The sequence below is a fragment of the Pleurodeles waltl genome, chromosome 3_1, assembly GCF_031143425.1.
Source record: "Pleurodeles waltl isolate 20211129_DDA chromosome 3_1, aPleWal1.hap1.20221129, whole genome shotgun sequence".
Classification (NCBI taxonomy): Eukaryota; Metazoa; Chordata; class Amphibia; order Caudata; family Salamandridae; genus Pleurodeles; species Pleurodeles waltl.
The window spans coordinates 1,618,318,984-1,618,338,407 of record NC_090440.1 but is presented as its reverse complement, the minus strand read 5'-3'; the positions used below and the strand labels follow the sequence as shown (position 1 = coordinate 1,618,338,407).

Genomic DNA, 19,424 nt, shown 5'->3' with positions numbered 1-19,424 from the left:
CCGTCATCAACTCTTCTTTTTCTTCTGCTACCTTCCCCGAATGCTGGAAACACGCCGAAGTCAACGCCCTACTAAAGAAACCTACGGCTGACCCGAGCGACCTAAAAAACTTCCGCCCCATCTCTCTTCTGCCTTTCCCAGCCAAAGTAATAGAGAAGACCGTCAACAAACAGCTGTCCACCTTCCTGGAAGACAACAACCTTCTCGACCCCTCACAAACCGGATTCCGAACCAACCACAGCACTGAAACCGCCCTCATCTCAGTCACTGACGACATCAGAACCCTGATGGACAACGGTGAAACAGTCGCCCTCATTCTGCTCGACCTCTCGGCTGCCTTTGACACCGTCTGTCACCGCACCCTAATCACCCGCCTCTGCTCCACCGGGATCCAAGGCCAGGCCCTGGACTGGATCGCCTCCTTCTTCTCAAACCGTTCCCAAAGAGTTTACCTCCGTCCGTTTCGCTCAGAACTCACCGAGATCATCTGCGGCGTACCCCAAGGCTCATCACTCAGCCCGACACTCTTCAATGTGTACATGAGCCCCCTCGCCAACATCGTACACAAGCACGACATCATCATCACCTCCTACGCCGACGACACCCAACTTATACTCTCCCTCACCAAGGACCCCGCCAGCGCCAAGACCAACCTACAAGAGGGTATGAAGGACGTCGCAGATTGGATGAGGCTCAGCCGCCTAAAGCTGAACTCTGAAAAAACAGAAGTCCTCATCCTCGGCAACACCCCGTCCGCCTGGGACGACTCCTGGTGGCCCACGGCCCTCGGCACCGCACCGACCCCCACAGACCACGCCCGCAACCTCGGCTTCATCTCGGACCCTCTTCTCACCATGACCAAGCAAGTCAACGCCGTGTCCTCCGCCTGCTTCCTCACCCTCTGCATGCTCCGCAAGATCTTCCGCTGGATCCCCGCCGACACCAGAAAAACTGTGACCCACGCCCTCGTCACGAGCCGCCTGGACTACGGCAACACCCTCTACGCCGGGACCACAGCCAAACTCCAAAATCGCCTGCAACGCATTCAAAACGCCTCGGCCCGCCTCATCCTCGACATACCCCGCAGCAGCCACATCTCCGCACACCTGAGACACCTGCATTGGCTCCCTGTCAGCAAAAGGATCTCCTTCCGACTTCTCACCCACGCACACAAAGCCCTCTACGACAAGGGACCGGAATACCTCAACAGACGCCTCAGCTTCTACGTCCCCACCCGCCTCCTCTGCTCCTCTGGCCTCGCACTCGCTGCTGTCCCTCGCATCCGACGCTCCACGGCGGGTGGGAGATCTTTCTCCTTCCTGGCGGCCAAGACCTGGAACTCCCTCCCCACCAGCCTCAGGACCACCCAGGACCACTCCGCTTTCCGGAGACTCCTAAAGACCTGGCTGTTCGAACAGCGATATCCCCCCCTTTTTCCCCTAGCGCCTTGAGACCCGCACGGGTGAGTAGCGCGCTTTATAAATGTTAATGATTTGATTTGATTTGCCGAATCGCAAATAGTGTAATTGACACTGTGCAACATAAGGTTTTGCAACTCGCAAATTACGAGTCTCTCTGACTCGCAATTTGCTAGTCGCAAAACCAAAGTTTGGTACATGTAGCCCATAGTTATTACACAAATACTGTTGAACCTCACTTGACATGTTTGGGTGACCCTCTAGGGGGTCATCAGTGATTACACAATGTAATATATGGTATGTTCCATCTGCCATTGTATATTTGTAAATTATTGCATAGTATTTAGTACTCTGTGCATAATAAATGTACTTCTTGACTGGACAATCATTTACTGGTGATTACTAGCCCACAGCACCTCCCTTGTGTAGGGCTTAGACTGCTCCACCTTGCTACCCTTTGAGAGTCAAGTGCTACAATGGGGTGTTTGGTTCCCGCCTAGAACATTTGAGGAACTATTACTTGTGCTGGCCACACAAGTAATAGCCCAGTTTCCAACTTACATGAAGTGGATAGGTTCTGTAAGAACTTCTCGAATTATGTAACAGGCCTTGTAACTGACAGTTATTTAGGGGTGTAGAACACAGTGTCTACTTTACCATTAGTGAAATCTCTCTCTATCTGGGACGTGATATGCGAGTTTCACAATTCTAAGGATCAAATACTGCCTTTATGATGCATATCCCCACAGTTGATAACAGCCACCATCGATCCATGCTCAGAATTGTGATCTTTCCATGCCCGGGGTGGAATATCTGTTCCCTTGTATTGGGGTAAGCGGTGATGGATACCTAGTAATTCAGTAGTATCTATAAAGGTAATCCCATGCTTTAAAGGTGACCCTTGTGATCGGAGACGTACAAAGATTTCTACATCATAGCCAGATGACCTTGCCTAGTGGCCAGGCAATAGTATTCTGGTCTATAAAGAACCAGGGTTTATCCATTTCCCCCTGGAGCCACTCTTTCACATACGTCACTTGCAATGCCAAGTAGTACAGGTGAATTCTGGGGATCCTCAACCCTTTCTGCTTTGAATGTCATGTGCTTGTGTGGTGCATAAGTCCTGTCACGGATAAAAGTTTTGTAAATGTTGGTCTGCTGGTCAAGATCCATCTTACATATGGGTAGGGGGAGCACCTGGAACATATACAAAATCTGAGGGAGGGCGGTCATTTTGAAAGAGGCAATTCTTCTAACCCAAGAAAGAGTTTGAAGATGCCAGGATGTGGTTAGAGCCTTGAGGGAGCAAGTTATATGTTTAAAATATATTGTAGCACAGAAGTGCAGGTCTGGGGTCAGGAATTCTCCCAAGTATGGCAGTAAGCCTAGCGTCCACCGGAAGAGATTCTCTAGTTGGAGCCTCCAGAAAAAAGAGCACTTCCCAGGACACCACCAGACCATCGACTTCCCCAGGATAATTTAGAGGCCTGCCCTTGCACCGTATTCCTCCAGCAAAGGCAGAAGATTCCACAGGATGTGCACTGGGCCCATCAAGGTGAGTAGAACATCATCAGCAAAGGTTGACACCTTGAATGTGTATTGATGAAAAGGGTCTTCCTAGATCAGACCATGACCCCAAATCCAAAAAGAGGCTCCAAATAGAGGGTGAAGAGCATAGCTGAGACAGAGTAGCCCTATTGGGTGCCCCTCTGTATCGGGATTTCCAGCATTGACCCTAGTCCAGGCAGAGGTGTAGACAGCCCTGATCCACCGTTGAAAGCCCACCCCAAATCCTGCCTGATGCAACATGGACCGCAGCATGGACCAGTCAACCCCATCAAATGTTACCTTTACATCAAGGGATAGCAATATTGCCTCCTTGTGGCATTTCCTCATATAATCTATAGCACGCAGAACTTATTGGAGCTGTAGCTAGAGGAGCGAGTCAGGACAGAACCTATCTGGTCTGCGTATAATGAATGGGCAAGTAAGTCTCCAGGTGAGTCACCAGGACTTTGGCTATAATTCTGGTGTCTAGGTTCAGCAGGGAAATAGGGTGGTAGGATTGGCACTGTGTTGGGTCTTTGTCTGGTTTTGCTATGAGAAAGATAGCCACTTCTGCCATCCCAGAGGACATCCTGCAGTATTGGGACAAATGGTTATAGACGTTGGTCAATAGTGGGGCAGTCAGGGGTGTGGCATGTTTGTTGGCAGCAACATCGAGACCCAGGACCTTACCTCGTCTGACCCGTTTTATGGCATGCCAGTCATTTTCTTGCGTGATGGACGTATCTAAGGTGTCACTATCCTCCTGCGAGAGCTACAGGAGGGGGAGCTCCTGCAAGGAAGTACGCTGATAAGTCCCCATTTCCGGGGAGTAGGTTTTATATAAGGCGCTGTAGTGTTCATGGAAGGCCTCAGACTTTTGGCCGTCCATGGTGCAAAGGCTCCCAGCTTTATTCTTAATTTTCCGGATTTATGCCTCGGCAGATTGAGCCCAAAGTTTATTAGCCAGGAGGAAACCAGCTTTATTGCCTCCCACGTAGAATTGAACTCCTGAGCTGACCAAGATCCAGTTTGCTGTGTCATATTCAAGGGGCTATCAAGCTCTTACAGAGTTTCTTGCAAGGACAGACCTTGTAGTTTCTCTCCACACGGAGGACATCTTTGCACAGGTGAATCAGTTCTAGCTCCCTCATCCTCTTGAGGCTATTTGGCTATTTGATTAATACTCTCCATGTCACCATCTTCAGAGATTCCCATACCAGTGGTGATCATATTTCTCCTGTGCAGTTAAACTCCAAGAATTTGCATATAGCAGTTGTTATCTCATGCCGCACCATCAGGACCCAGTACTCCCAGGGTAAGGCTGGTGGAATGATATTTGTGTTTTGACCACTGACTCCATGTCACACCACTTTGCACTTGGCTTAGCTGTCCACCGCCACATTAGCGGTCACAAGTTACAGACTCCATTTTGTATTCAGTTTAGCCCTAGCTTTACGCCACGTTAAAGGTGCAAGTAATTTTCCGTGCACAACATGTTACGCAACGTGTTTTCTCGTTCATGTTTTTATTCTGCATGTCTGCATGTTCTTTCTCATCAAGGGCTAGGACATAACATGGAGGAGTCAGTCAGTCAGCAAGATAAGGATGTACTAGGATGATGTTTATGGTACGGCAGCGAATGGTTTAGCTTTGGGAGAAACAACTTGGGAACTTGGCCAGCTCCAACGTGTTTCCTTCAAAGCTGACCTGAAGTAGTTTTGAATAACAGGGAGCGGGGGGCTTCTAGAAATCTCCTCTCTGGCTTGTTAAAGGCATATATAGGAGACCCAGGATTGACAGTGGGAGATGCAGAGCCTTCGGTCAGGATTGTGACGTCAAATGCCCGACATCCCTTGAGGGTAGATCTCTTTCTCTTCACAGCCGATCTTGGAGTCTAGTGCTTGAAGCTACTGATAGAAAGATGATGAAGCAGCTGTGCCCCATGGTGATTAATTTTTACTATTTATTTGCATTGTGCATGAATGTATGTATATATATATATATACATATATATATATATATATATCTCAAAAACGAGTTGTCCTCATGTGAAAGCGCACTCCCAACAGGTTATATAAATGGGAAGAAAAAGCAAAGCCAGCAACTCACAGTGAATTCTTTAAGCAGTTTCATTATTCCAGGCCTTAAGTTATAAAATCATATCTGGACACGTGTTTCAAGGTCAATCCTTTCTTCAGCAGAGAAAAATATAAAAGTGTTTCACCCTCGTAGGTGTATTCCAGAGATTTTTCTGACTCTTTTCAGTGTGTGTGTATTTTGGCTCAGTCAGCAGTAAAGCAAAACAGGCTGGTCAAGTCAGAGTAATCAAAACCAGGCCAAGGTCCGAGACAGTCATCAGCTTCTAGGAGACATTTGTGACCTGGGAGAGCAATGGCTGGTCGACTAGGAGGTAGTCAATCCTAACATAAGTGTTGTGGACTGTGACAAATGGGTGTAGTCTGACATCAGTGGGTGGCAATAGCTCCAGGTGTCCGTCAAGCCCAGATTAGTGAGGAGCCCTTGGCTCACCATTGACAAGGTCTGTGTGCCTCCCGCACCCAGTTGAAACTTGCCCAATGTGGTGTAGATAACACTATTGAGGTCACCCCCAATCAATAGGGGGCTATCAGTGGTACCAGCAAGTTTTTGGATGAATGGGACTAACAATGCTTTCTGTCTAGAATTCAGGTAATAGATGGTACCTATCAGTAGTGATGTTCCCTGCAATTCCCAGACAACCAGTAGCCATCTGCCTTGCTCATCCACTAGGAGTTGAAGCTTGCGAAACTCTGTGGAATCCCTAATGAGGATCATAACTTGTGCTTTGTTAGTTGAGCCAAAGGAGTGGTACTGGAACGGGAAGGCTTGAAATTGAGCTGATGTTAGTGAGCTTGAAGCAAGTGTTTCTCCTGTAGGAGACATATCTGCCCCTGATCATTTCAATGAGCTCAAAACACTAAAGCACTTCATGGGGTTATTGTGACCCCGTACATTATGTCACAACTTGCAGTGTATGTGGTGTCTGTATGCCATGTGGCATAACACAGGTAACTATTCAGCATCTCCCCATACTTATTATATTGGGGTGCTGCCTGGGATTGGGTCCAAACCAGTGGTGGTTCCTCCCCTTGTATATCCCAGTCAGAACAGAAAAGGCTCCTACATTACTGGAGTCCGGTCAAAATCCAGTGTTCCATGGGCATGTATCTCAAGAAATAATTTAACCATTGCATATGACAGAGAATATATAGCCCAGTGTTTGCCTCACCACCATCCAACAGCTCAACCATACCCCTGAAACAACAGGAATGAGATCCATCCAGTCAGGCTCATCCAAAATTAGGTGGTCCACGAGTCTGGAAAGCTCCGTGGGGTGATGTGGCGCCACTGTAGTGTCCTCAGTGCGGGAAGGCTCTGGGTCTCTCAAGTGGTCTGTCTCAGATGGGAAATGAGCTTCCTTTGCTGGCTTCTATCTCTTTATTGTCTGTTTTTCTGGTCCTGTACCTCCAGAGGTGGCAGACCCAAAAGCTGCATGGACTCCTCCAGCGATGTGAGGGATCTAAACCTGCCTTTCTACTGGAAGATAATTTCAAACGGGGTTCCCCCATTGGTACTTGACATCGCTCACTCTCAGGAAGTCTGTGGTGAGCTTAAAGGACCTGCGTTTTGCCTTGGTGAGCTGTGACAGGTTCTAGAACAGAGAGAGCAAAGCTCTACTGAAAGATATCCTGCCCCCAACCCGGAAATTTGCAATCGCGGCTTCTTTGTCTTTGAAGAAGTACACTCTTGTGAGGATTTGTGAGGATGTCTGAAGGAGTATCTCCCGTCGGTCATCCAGTGACAGCCCTGTGTCTTCTGTCAAACCTGATACAAGAGTGTTCTGGTTTTTGGTATTGCTTCAAATACGTCCTGGATATAAAAGGTGAAGTACTTAGGGTGGACTTCCGACAGGACTCTTCTAATGCGAATGTTGTTACAGCAAGACCTGTTTTCTAGGTGCTCGCAGTTGTCCCGGAGTAGCGCATGTTGCTGTTCTAGGACTTGCCCTTCTCCACTTCCTCAACTATTGAACCCAACCCTGACAGCTCCCAGTGCACTTCCTGGAGATCACCACACAGGTCTGACCTGACAGTAAAGATCTCATTCTTGAGATGTTGAAAGGCTACCAGGAGGAATTCCCTAATAATTCCTTGTTCCACTTCGCCAAGGTCAAGGTCGCTAGCTCCTCACAGGGACCCAGTGACTTGTGACAAGTCCTGCATGGGGTGAAGCACTGGGGCTTGCTGAAGCATAGTCTTACAGAGCTATCTTTCTTACTCCTTCCTCTTGCCATGGCTCAAGTAGGTGGTGGCACTCTGCAAGTTAGCTTGCAGCAGGATGGGCCCCCCAGGGCAGGGTCTCTGGGGCATCCATTTGGATTAGAAGTCTGAGGGCCCTCACTAGGCTATTCAGTGGCTCCTGTCCTCAATGTCACCCCGGCAGGTATGCTTCAGAACCCCATGGGGGCCACAGTCACTGAGGGCAAGCCTTGTGAGATCTGCCAGTGGCCTTACTGGAAAAATAAATATGCCAATTAGTAGTAAGCTAACTCTGTCATGTTTTTAGAGATTAGAGCACATAGAGAGGGGATTGGATAGCAGTGGCTCAGTGTGCGGAGTTGAAGTAAATAGCAGCACCATTCCACATAAAATGTGGGAGACCACGCAAATAGGGGGACTTTCTCGCAGGTTGAGAAGAACATAAATGACCACCTTGAACTGGGAAAAAAGAGAACTGCACCAAAGAGAATACAACAATTGATGCTTTTCAGGACAAAAATGTAAAAATACAAATCTCATCTGTACATTAACCATGCAGCATGATAACATAGCTCTCATTAGCTAACGTGGAGAACATGGTGTAGAATTTGAGAATCCTTACTTCGTACTTTTTTTTTATGTTCTGGAAACCTAGCTTTGGAGATCATTATGGTAAGAGAATGCGGATCAAGCTGAAAATACAGAGCTGGGAACTGAGAGTCTACAACTGGTTTGCCCTGTCATTTTTATCACCAAAGAGCTTAATCAACTTGATGAATTTGGCTTTTCCCAGCCTTGAGTCTTTGTTGACCCTTGAGATCTCATCAAGTCAGTCCATCAAGTTACAAATCATTCAAGAGAATATCCATGTTCCATCGATTTTTTGGTAGTACTGCGCAAACGGGTAAATCACTTATTGTGAGGGAAGACATGTTTTCTTGTTGCTCCATCGAATCCTACATAGTACATAATGTGTTAGTCGACAATATGAAGTCAACACAGTTCTACAAAATCTCAGCTAACAATGGAACCGTTAGAGCACAAACAATGCCCAATGGAAGGCATACTTGCTCAAAGACAACCATAGCCCTAATTAACCCGTAGATTTTTGTGCTTTGAAGTCCCATATGATTTGGATGTTTCAAATGTTGTCAATCCAGAACGTACCACATGGAATCCACACTTAAATAGCTAAACAAGCACTGGCAAAATCAGTTGTTTTGAGGTTCAAGTCCAGGCTCTGACATAGCAATACAAAAAAAAAAATGCACAAAAAAAAATTAAAACATATTGCTTTTTGTACACAGCATATGGGTGGCAAAGGATAAAAAGTGTGAGGATGTGTGAGGACAGCTGTATTCTCAGATGTAAAATAGTCCCTTATGCATTCCAATAGCAGCAAAATGATAAAGCCAAACAGGCAATAGTAAGAAGCTGAGACTGAAATACTCCAGTGGGTTCACCCTTGACGATGTCTCAAGCCACAAGTGGAAGGTTAATGATCAAAAGAAGTCAATGGATGAAGGAGGCTGAACCAAAGTCCCTTTGAGTATGCAAAGCTTACAATATGTTCACCATGAACGATATAAGTGCCACTATATGTGAAACCTAAAAACCAAACCGTGAATGAACTGGGAATTGATCACTGGGACTTCACTTAGACATTGCAAGATCACCTTTATATTTATAAATAATTACGATCTTAACTGTTTTATTACTAGTGACACTATTTTACCTCATTATAAAGGATTTACTATACAAGTATTCACAATTTATTTTGTGAGATAAAACATAATATGCTACATAAATAACTTTCAAAGTTTTTTAACCCAATAATAAATTGAGAAGGTCAAACGTGTATTTAGCTTAGGATAGGTGTCACATTTAATAAATGGAGGACAGAAACAAAAGCTTGAGAGTAATTTGTAGGACAGAAAAGAAAGCAGCTGAAACTAATACAGCAGTGAATAACGTTTCAACCAGTGACGTTTTGTTTTTTTAACCATAAAACTATGCTCAGCTGTGCATTAAAGTAAACGTAATTTGGAGTAGAATTATTTGCACAAGAAGCAAACGCTCATTTTATATGATCTTTCCAAACATAGCGTATTGCTATTTCTCTTTAAAGAACATACCTTGATTTGTTTGCCCAGAGAGTTAGTCCCTCTATCAGACTGAATAACTTTCTCCTTGGATGCCTTTTCAAACTGTTCTTTCAATGCTTGTGTTGAAATCGTTGGAATTTCTCCATCCACAATTATGTGAGCATTAGCTGTACCATAAACAATACAAACACAGATTCAAATATAATTTTTGTCTCCATATTTCATTCTTTGTAGGCATTTTAAGAAATGTGGTCTCTGAAATAACAATTATGAGTAATCTTAATTTCTAAATTCTAAACAGCTATGAACTGCATTTTGAACTAGCTGCATTACTGTATACATGTGTCTGAAATTGCCATATTTTATGTGGTGTTCCCCAGATTTTTGTCCTAACTCTTTATGCTGGCTGTGGACCTCTGTATACTTCACCACTGCTAACGGATGATGAAGTGTTTGTGCTCCTACTTTAAACATGGTAAAATGAGTACCCCCCCCTTTAATGGCATAGTCAACTTATATATATCGAGCGCAAAATAATGTTGACATGTCAGGTCAACCTGAAAGGGCAGGGATGACTCATTTGAGCTCAGCAGAAGGGTGGGGGCTGCGATCCACCTGCCTTAAAGATGGTGGCCCCTTGGCTTTTTCCTGAGTGCGGCACAGCGGCCTGGTAGGTTTGAGGCACAGTGCCCAGGAGACTCCCCAGGTAAGAAGGGGGTGGAGACAGGTGCCCACTGGTCTGTAGCTTACCAATGACTATGAAGAACTTGGAGGAGAAATCCCACCCACATTGGAGGTGTTTTGCTTGCACGAAGAAGGAAACATGCAGATTGTGGGCTCGTGGTAGTGGACACATGAAAACTTGGGGGCGGAGTAGGAGTCCTCCCTCTCCCCTCAGCGCCCTTGCAGTATACATCATTAGAGCCACTCGTGGAGCCATTGTGAAATACATATCAGTGGGGCCCAGGAGAAATCAGACAGATTGATGGGGTTTGGCGGGCCTCTGCCTCACTACACAGACATGCTGACCACGCAGCAGACTCAGAAGAAAGTTACAGAATTCTTTGGGCCCAACAACACATGGCAGGGAGAACAGCCTAGCTTTAACCACATCAGTCTCACCCAACGACGAGCATGGAGCTGTTCCTCTTTCGATGGCTGACTTGTTCGATAGTTTACAAGCATTCAGAACTGAGCTAGGAAATGAATTGAGAGCGGACATTTTCAGGGAACTATAAGCCCTAAGATCTGACCTAAAAGAAAGGATTGTCAGACTGAGAGACAATGTTCAGTCAGAAAGAAGCATAGTGTCACTAAAGGAATAAACCTCCAGCCTTATGGATAAAAGCTTTACCCTCTATGCACAAAACAATGCCTTAATGAGGAAAGTGGGTGGCCTCAAAAATCACTTACACATAGGGGACCTCCACAAGGGAGCAGAAGGAACAGATTTGAAAACATCCATAAGAGGTCTCTTATCAAGGTCACAGGATCTCAGTAGACTACATCAAACTGGACACAGTGCATTGGGTTGGACAGCACATCTTGAGTGCCTGAACAAGCCACACAATGTCCTGGCTAAATTCCACAATTTGAAGTGCAAGGAGAAAGACAGTGCCCCGACAACTCTGCTGCAACACCAGCAGCTGAGACCAATCAAAGTCTATCAGCGACAGAACAAAATAAGATTTCACTGGGTCTTTCTTTTTGGAATTGCATTTGACATAAATAACAAAACATTCCAATTCTTGGCATAGATCCTGATGATTCTCCTGTAGGACACCGCAACTCGGACAAGTCAACACCAGGGAATGCTAACTAGCCATCCTCAGTGTGGCAGGTGCTGTCCCCCTAATGGGATAGGGGTCATAAAAAGTATAAACACCCAGCGCTCCCTGGAACACATTCAACCAGAGACACAGCACAATGGCCCACCAACTCTTCTTGAAAAAGAATGCGCTGACGCACGAGATGCATAACTGACTCAAGGATGAAGCACAATGGGTAATGTTAGAACTCATCCCAGTGGGACTGGACAATTTGTCACACCATAATACAACCCACAGACTGGTGCAACATTTCCCCTTAGGGCAAGGGGACAGGGCTCTGCTGACCATGCCAGAGCCTCCTAAGGATCGTGAGATACTTGTTCAATTTTTTACTGTTCCATTTCACTGAATGGGGAAAGAAGAGAGGGAAGGGGGGACAGATATGGGGTGTAAGAGGAACACTCATGTGACAAACTTTCCAATGTACAGAGAGAACTTGGGCCCATAAACCATCTACAGTTTCAGATTACCCTGTGCTGCATAGTAAAACTCAGGACCAATAGCCTCTCTTACAGTAACAATACCATACTCCCATGTTTAAAATTGTATTAGGAGATTTTTACTGGTGGGCCGAGGGGGATCTTTCCTCCGCTTTAAATGAGTTACATAGCTCCTGTCATGCGATGGGTCTTCAGCAATTTGTTCAGGGCCCTACACATCAGGGTGGTCACACTCTTGACCCGGTCTATGGTACATATGTGCTAATCACCATGGGAACCTTCATTCCCCTTTGTTGAACCGATCATGTACTTGTTACCTTTTTTCTTTATAGTGATGACCCCGGCCAGCCCAGGCCTATGTTTGTACCTCAATGGACTAGCAGGGCCTGGCACAAGCTGACTAATCTATTATATGGTAGGCACTTTAATCTTCTGTATATAGACAATCCTGACAGCACAGTAGATGGACACTACACTGCCTTTGAGAACAGTATTGGGGAAACCCTGGATGCAGTTATTTCTTTAAAGAGTCAAAAAATTCCTCACAAACACTCTGCCCCTTGATATAACACATTCTTGAAACAACTTAATCCTGGAAGAGATTTGAAAGGAGGTGGTACTGTTTTTATAAAGAGGGTGATAAAACAGCTCAAAAGATTCTATATATCTATAAAAGAGAGGTTGGAAATGTTAAACCTAGTTACTATGCGGATGCTATCCTGGCTGACACTATGAAAGCAAAAAAAGGTTTTTGATATTGTGCCTAACATTTCTGATCTAGAGTGTATGAGCCAAGCAGTAACTCCCTCACAGGAGTTTTCAGAAATCACCAGGGCACACTGCAGAAGTCCACGAAGTCTATGCTATATATGACAGGTATGTAAAGTTCTTAACACATATTGTTGGAATTGTAGTATACCTTCCATACATAATAATAGTTCAAATATATCTGGCCATGATAAGCCTTGTTGTTTGTGATGGTGAAGAAAGAAAAGTGTGGCAGTCAGTCTATTATAGGACAAATATGCCTTACATATGGATACTTTTCTTCTGATCAGGCCTTGAGAAAGTCTTGATGATGAAACAAGTGTCGGCTGTAAATCATATATTGTATTCATCATGTCTTGTGAGGAATAAATCCCAACCAGCACCAATATGTGTTCAGAACTTTATGTACTCTTCACATATAGCAAAGACTTCATAGTCTGCTGCATTGTGCCCTGGTGATTTCTGAAAACTCGCCTAGTCCCAATTGGAATTTCTCCAGTTGGGCAAATTACACCCTTGGTGGTTGGGTGTGACCACCAGGATGGAGCCTAGTGCAAATCTATACATTACAGTTTTCCCCAACAAATTGTTATTCTGTCTGGAATGTGCGAACAAGAGAGCATATCCACCATTATTTTGTAAATTACTCCCTCACAGGAGCTCTGTGATAAACTATCTGGTGTTTTTGAGAACAGGATCCTCATGATCTTGGAGACTATTGATGATCCCCATCCACCAGCTGACCCTAGACCTGAGGCTGATCAGTGAGCCTATTTTCCAAGCCTGGAAATAAGTTGGATCATTTTAAACCCCTTACGGAGGATCTTTTCTTTACTATTGCAATGTCTACCTTTTCTGGTTCTCATCTCGACCCTTTACTACAAAGGGTCTGAAAAGAATTAGTGGACTAACTGTTTTTGCCGCTAATGCAACTGTGTAACCAGTATCTCAAATCAGGCATTGTTTTGCCAGCATGAAAGGAAGCCTTGGTGACTCCTATGTTAAAAAGCCATCTTTAGACCCAGGGGTCCTGAGCAACTATAAGCCGATTTCTCTTCTGCCTATTCCGGTCAAAATCCTGGAACATTTATTATGCTTGAAACTGTCTCTTTTTTTTAGAAGACAATTCTCTCCTTCAAGGAGAGCAATTGTGTTTCAGGCCGAATCATGGTACTTAATTCGTCCTTTTTGGCATGGGATGAACTTAGAATGGGGATGGATAGAGGTCAATCAGCTACCCTGGTTCTCTTAGACCTATCAGCTGCATTTTTGATATGGTGAACAACAGTACTCTCTTGGGTCGGCTTGCGTTGACGGGTGTTTGTGGTACAGCATACAAATGGTTGTGCTCCTATCTATCTGAACGCTCTCAGGTTGTTGCTCTTTCCCCTTACTGTTCCGACTCCAGGAACTTGGATCATGGAGTTCTGCAAGGTTCATCTCTGAGTGCAGTCCTATTTAACATTTGACTTAGACCCCTAATCACTCTTATTAAGTCCCATAATTTCAGCATGGTGAACTACACAGCTAATCCTATCTCTTGACAATGGTCTACCGGTGTCTGTCACCACTTTTCATAATTGTATGAATGATGTCATCAACTGGCTCAATCTTAACTCCATTAAATGTAATGGGGACAAAACCGAGCTCCTGTGGTGTTCTGCAAATAAAGTCCCGACTGATTCCAGTGAATCTTTGGCTTTTTGACACAGAGCTAACCTCCTCTGAATTGGTTCACAATTTAGGAACCACAGTTGACAATAAGCTGTCCATGGAAACAGATCCGAATGAAGTAGCAGGCACGTGTTTCTTATTACTCTGAAGTCTTCGGAAGATTCTTCCACTGTTCTGAGTAGACTACTGTAATGTAATGCCCTATTGCTAGGTGTACCAAAGTACCTTCTTAGTAGATTGTACAGAGTACAGACCGCTGCTGCCAAGTTGGCCTTAAACATACCTAGGAGGTCATCTGCATCTGCAGCGCTGAAAGAACTGCACTGGCTCCTACTGTGTCAGCGCATAGCCTTCAAATCTCTCTGTATTGTATTCAGAGCTCTTCAGGGCAGGAAACTAGTGCGGTCACAAACCACACAAAAAAAAATACTCTCTAGGCAGAGTCCTTCGCTTTGCTTCTGACACCCTTGTATGTATTCCTAAAGTCAGAAAATCCATACTTGGCAGCCGCGTCTTTACGTTGAGAGCAGCCCAAATCTGATTTCTCCTTGCTTTTCCCCTGTGTTTGTGTATCCATCCTTGCTTTTCTCTTGTTCTCACAGTTTTTTCCTTGCTTTTGCCCCCCATTTTGTTTGTGCTTTCGTCTTGCTTTTCCCTTGTTTTCACTGCTTTTTCCAGGACCTGCAAGCACCCAGATACCCTGTTGGATGATTAGCAGCACTTTATAAATCCAGTTTGATTGGTTGATTGATTGGCTGTGCTGCTTACCTACTCAAGATTACTGACAGATTGGAGTGCCAGAGAATCAGAAACATTTTGGCTGCATATGGACATTATAGGATTTGATCCAGCGAACTAAACTAGAAAAACACCCCAATGTTTAGTTGAGCACCACGACAAATACAACTTTGAGGGTTTGGGAAGACACAAACAAAAAGCTGACATTAATCACCTAACCCTGACACTAAGGGGGTTATTCTAACTTTGGAGGAGGTGTTAATCCGTCCCAAAAGTGACGGAAAAGTGACGGATTTACCACCAGCCGTATTACGAGTCCATTATATCCTATGGAACTCGTAATACGGCTGGTGGTATATCCGTCACTTTACCGTCACTTTTGGGACGGATTAACACTCCTCCAAAGTTAGAATAACCCCCTAAATGCCCCTCCATTTCAACCCACCTTTCACACCAGCTTATGCCCCTGGACCATTCCAGGAGTGGGATACAGGGGACTGCCTAATGTTGAGTGTCTTTTTTCATAGGAGGACCATTAATCATTCAAGGACTTCCATTTGGAAGAAACAGAGAGACTACATTATCCCCAGATAAGGTACTGGGTGCTGCACCCAACTATCAAAGAGTCTATCTTCCAGGGTTCTAACACCCATGGAAAAGTTCCTCAGAATGGCTACAGGCACAACCGTGGTTATTTCTACCATATATAAATTACTACTAGATGAAACACTGTCTCACACACACAGACACACACCCCTATTTGACAAGTCAGCTTGAATACTGGGGGAGTTGCCTTCAAATTGACAATGGTCAAACATGTTGCAAAAATGAAACTATGTACTGGGTAAAGAAGAGTATTACAAAGTAATATTCGAACTGTAAATCTACCTGGCAAAACCTCACAGATACTAGGCTGTGACTTGTCCTCTGTGTTGGAGAGAGTGTGGCGGCATTGGGTTCTTGTTACATATCTGGTGGGCATGCCCCAGATTTCAATCTTTCTGGGGGGAGGTTCTGGAAGACCTATGGAAAATGCTGGGCTATCCAATTCCAGGAACACCAGCCTATATCCTATTTGGAGTGTCTGCAAGAGACTAACTGTACCAAAGGGAACCAAATAACCATTTGTAACTGTCTGGGAGAAGCAAAAATTACCATTGCAGTTGTCTGGAAAAAGAAAGAACCACCAGATATTAACCAATGACATGCAAGACTCTGGTCATTCATGGCCATGGAGAAATTATCCTGGGGCACCACCTGTCAGGGCAGGAGTATCAGCACAGAGTCCAGGTGCTGGTAGGGGAAGTCTTTGATGGCCCTGAGACTTCAGAACAGGGGGCAAGCTCAGTCCAAGCACTTGGAGATTCTTCCCAAGCAGGAATATAGCTTTCCAGTCTTTGTCCCCTTTCACAGGCAGAAGCAGCAACTGCAAGATAGCCCAACAAAGCACAGTCACAGGCAGGGGCAGCACTTCTCTTAAGCTCTTCTCCTGGGCAGAGGTTCCTCTTGATTCCAGAAGTGATCTAAAGTCTGGGGTTTGGGGTGCTCTTCTTATACCCCTTTCTGCCTTTGAAGTAGGCCTACTTCAAAGAAAAGTCTCTCTTGTTTGTAAGATCCTGCTTTGCCCAGGCCAGGCCCTAGACACACACCAGGGGATCGGAGACTGCATTGTATGAGGACAGGCAAAGCCCTTTCAGGTGTGAGTCACCATTCCTTCACTCCCTCCTAGCACAGATGGCTCATCAGGATATGCAGACCTCACCCAGCTCCCTTTGTGTCACAGACAGAGATGCAAACAGCCCAACTGTCAAACTGACCCAGACAGGGAATTCACAAACAGGCTGAGTCACAGAAGGTTTAAGGAAGAAAATGCCTACTTTCTAAAAGTGGCATTTTCAAACATACAATCTAAAAACCAACTTCACTAAAAGATGTATTTTTAAAATGGTGAGTTCAGACACCCAAACTCCACATGTCTATCTGCTCCCAAAGCGAATCTGCGCTTAAATAATAATTAAAGGAGGCAGCCCCCATGTTAACTTATGAGAGAGATAGGTCTTGCAACAGTGAAAAACAAATGTGGCAGTATTTCACTGTCAGGACATGTAAAACCCATAAGTGCATGTCACACCTTTAACATTCATTGAACCCTGCCCATGGGGCTATTTAGGGCCTACCTTAGGGGTGTCATGTATAAAAAGGGAAGGTTTAGGCTTGGCAAGTGGGTACACTTGCCAAGTTGAATTGTCAGTTTAAAACTGCACACACAGACACTGCTGTGGCAGGTCTAAGACACTACAGGGCTACTAATGTGGGTGGCATAACCAGTGCTGCAGGCCCTCTAGTAGTGTTTGATGTACATGCCCTGGGCACCTCTAGTGCACTGTACTAGGTACTTACTAGTAAATCATATATGCCAATTATGGAAAGTCAATTACACATCAATTTCACATAGGAAAACTTGCTCTTTACCACTGGATAGCAGTGGTAAAATGCCCAGAGTAACAAAAACAGAGTCCAGCACACATCAACAACCTGGGAAAATGGAGGCAAACATTTAGGGGAGACCATGTCAAGGATGCTAAGTCTAACAATAATGCTTTGTCAGCAGTATTTGAATAGATAATGATATATGCACCCTATGCCCTGTATGTATGCTGACATGGCATGTACACATGCCCTTTTAAGCTGTACACAGCTAGGGTAACCACCTACGCTCCTTGCATGTATAAACAGAATGACAGTGTGGACCCCATACATTAATATTGAATATAAACAGAAGGCACTGGAATTATGCAATAAAATAAAACCAAATTATGCAGCTGGGATGGCTAAATTATGGAGCAAGGAAAGGCAATTATTTTCATATTCTTTGGTATTATCATAATGCTATTGTAATGCATAGTGATGCAGAAGGGATCTCAATGTTTATTGTACAAATACAAAGATATTTTTATATTTTTTATATTTTTTTTAGTCCTCATTTACCACAATCTGACTCAAAAGGAGCCCCAAAGAGCACAGGCATCCTCCAACCACTTTTGCCTCATTCCATCAAGAGGCTCCTGCCTGGAATATAGAGCTGAGTCTCCGACTGTGTGCTGCTTAAGAGCCACAAAGCAAGCTTAGGATCAAAGGCAGTATAATCATCTGAAAATCAAGGCCCCAAGAGGGGAAACTAATTAAGCAAACATTCCAACCAATCTCTCAAAGGAGCCCAGAGTTCCTGATCCTTCTCCCCCTCTTCATGTCCAAAGTAGAGTTGTAAATTAGCACCTCCAACCAATCCTGCAGTGTCATGGGGGAAAGCAGTCACCCATTTTCTACAAATTTCACATCTAGCCAAAAAAAATCCTATAAAAGAGTAACTTAATCTTTCTCCTCTTAAGTGTTAACAAGCTTTGTTCCTGAAAAACCCCAAAGATAACCAGGGAGGGGCTGACCTGACAATAGATAGAGATTAGTATTAACATCACTAACCTCTATCACCCTGTTCCTTTTTCTGTCCGGTTTCAATCTCCAAGCTAATAACTTCCCTCAATTTTCTCCATATTTGAAATGCTTCAACCTATACTCTGCACACTTTTTCTTGACCCTACCCTCAATCACAAACTCCAGCTCAGCTTGCAGCTTTAGGCCAGCCGTATATAGCTTATTCACTTCCTCTTCCTCAAACCCGGGCTAACCAGTGTAGTTTCTATCTGTTGTGTCCGCTCCTCTAACTGACAAATCTCCTCCTTATATTGTCGTCTTCTAAACGAGGCAATTCTAATTAGCCTCCCTCGACAAAATGCCTTAAAGGAGTCCCAAACCATGGGCAACAAGGCGGAACCCACATTAAGATAAAAAAATTCACCTGCATCAGCTTGTTACTCTGCCACTATTTCTCCTTCCAACAATAAAGACCTATCTAGTGTCCACCTCCCCTGAACTACCCTCCTGGTTAAACCAATGCTCATCCAGATAGTAGAATGATCAGATAGGTGAGCCCTAACATGGAAAATCTCCTTCACGCTCTGGCCTAAATTCCTATCTATTAAAACAAAGTCTATCCTAGATTGTTGCCTGTATTTTTTATTATTAAATGTGCAGGCTCTGGATGGACCACTCCTCTCCCTCCATATACCAGATAGACCAAGCTGGGACATTATAAATAGAAGTTGACAACATATTTTCTCATTAATTCTGGTCCTACTAGCTGAGGATCTGTCCAGATCGTAATTTAAAACCATATTAAACTCCCCCAACCAAATGATGGGATCTAAACATAACAACAAATGCTGAAATAAATCTACTAATGGAGCAATATCATCCTTAATAGGGCCATAGTATCCTACCACCATGAGTGGCCTATCGTACACAATCAGTCTTCCAATAACCCATCTTCCAGCCCTATCAATCGGACCCTCCTGAAGGGAGATATTAGGATGATTTTTTACCAGCATGGCGACCCCTTTACTGCCCCTACCCTGTCCTAAACAAATTATCCCTTGTATCCATCCAGAAGGCTTAAATACTTCCACACACTTTTGTCATGAAAGGTGTGTCTCTTGCAACACTAATATATATCCCCCTGAGCATCCTTCATATATTGTAACAACTTTTT

The 19,424-nt window shown here is 44.5% G+C and overlaps 1 protein-coding gene across 2 annotated transcripts in view; it reads right to left on the bottom strand.

Annotated features, from left to right (window-relative positions):
• XIRP2 (xin actin binding repeat containing 2) overlaps positions 1–19,424 on the bottom strand; it is a 960,073-nt gene that overhangs the window by 35,227 nt on the left and 905,422 nt on the right. For both annotated transcript variants that reach the window (XM_069225265.1, XM_069225266.1), the window contains one exon: positions 9,400–9,536. In XM_069225265.1, coding sequence (XP_069081366.1) covers positions 9,400–9,536 — 137 coding nt within the window. The remainder of the gene's footprint in view (positions 1–9,399; positions 9,537–19,424) is intronic.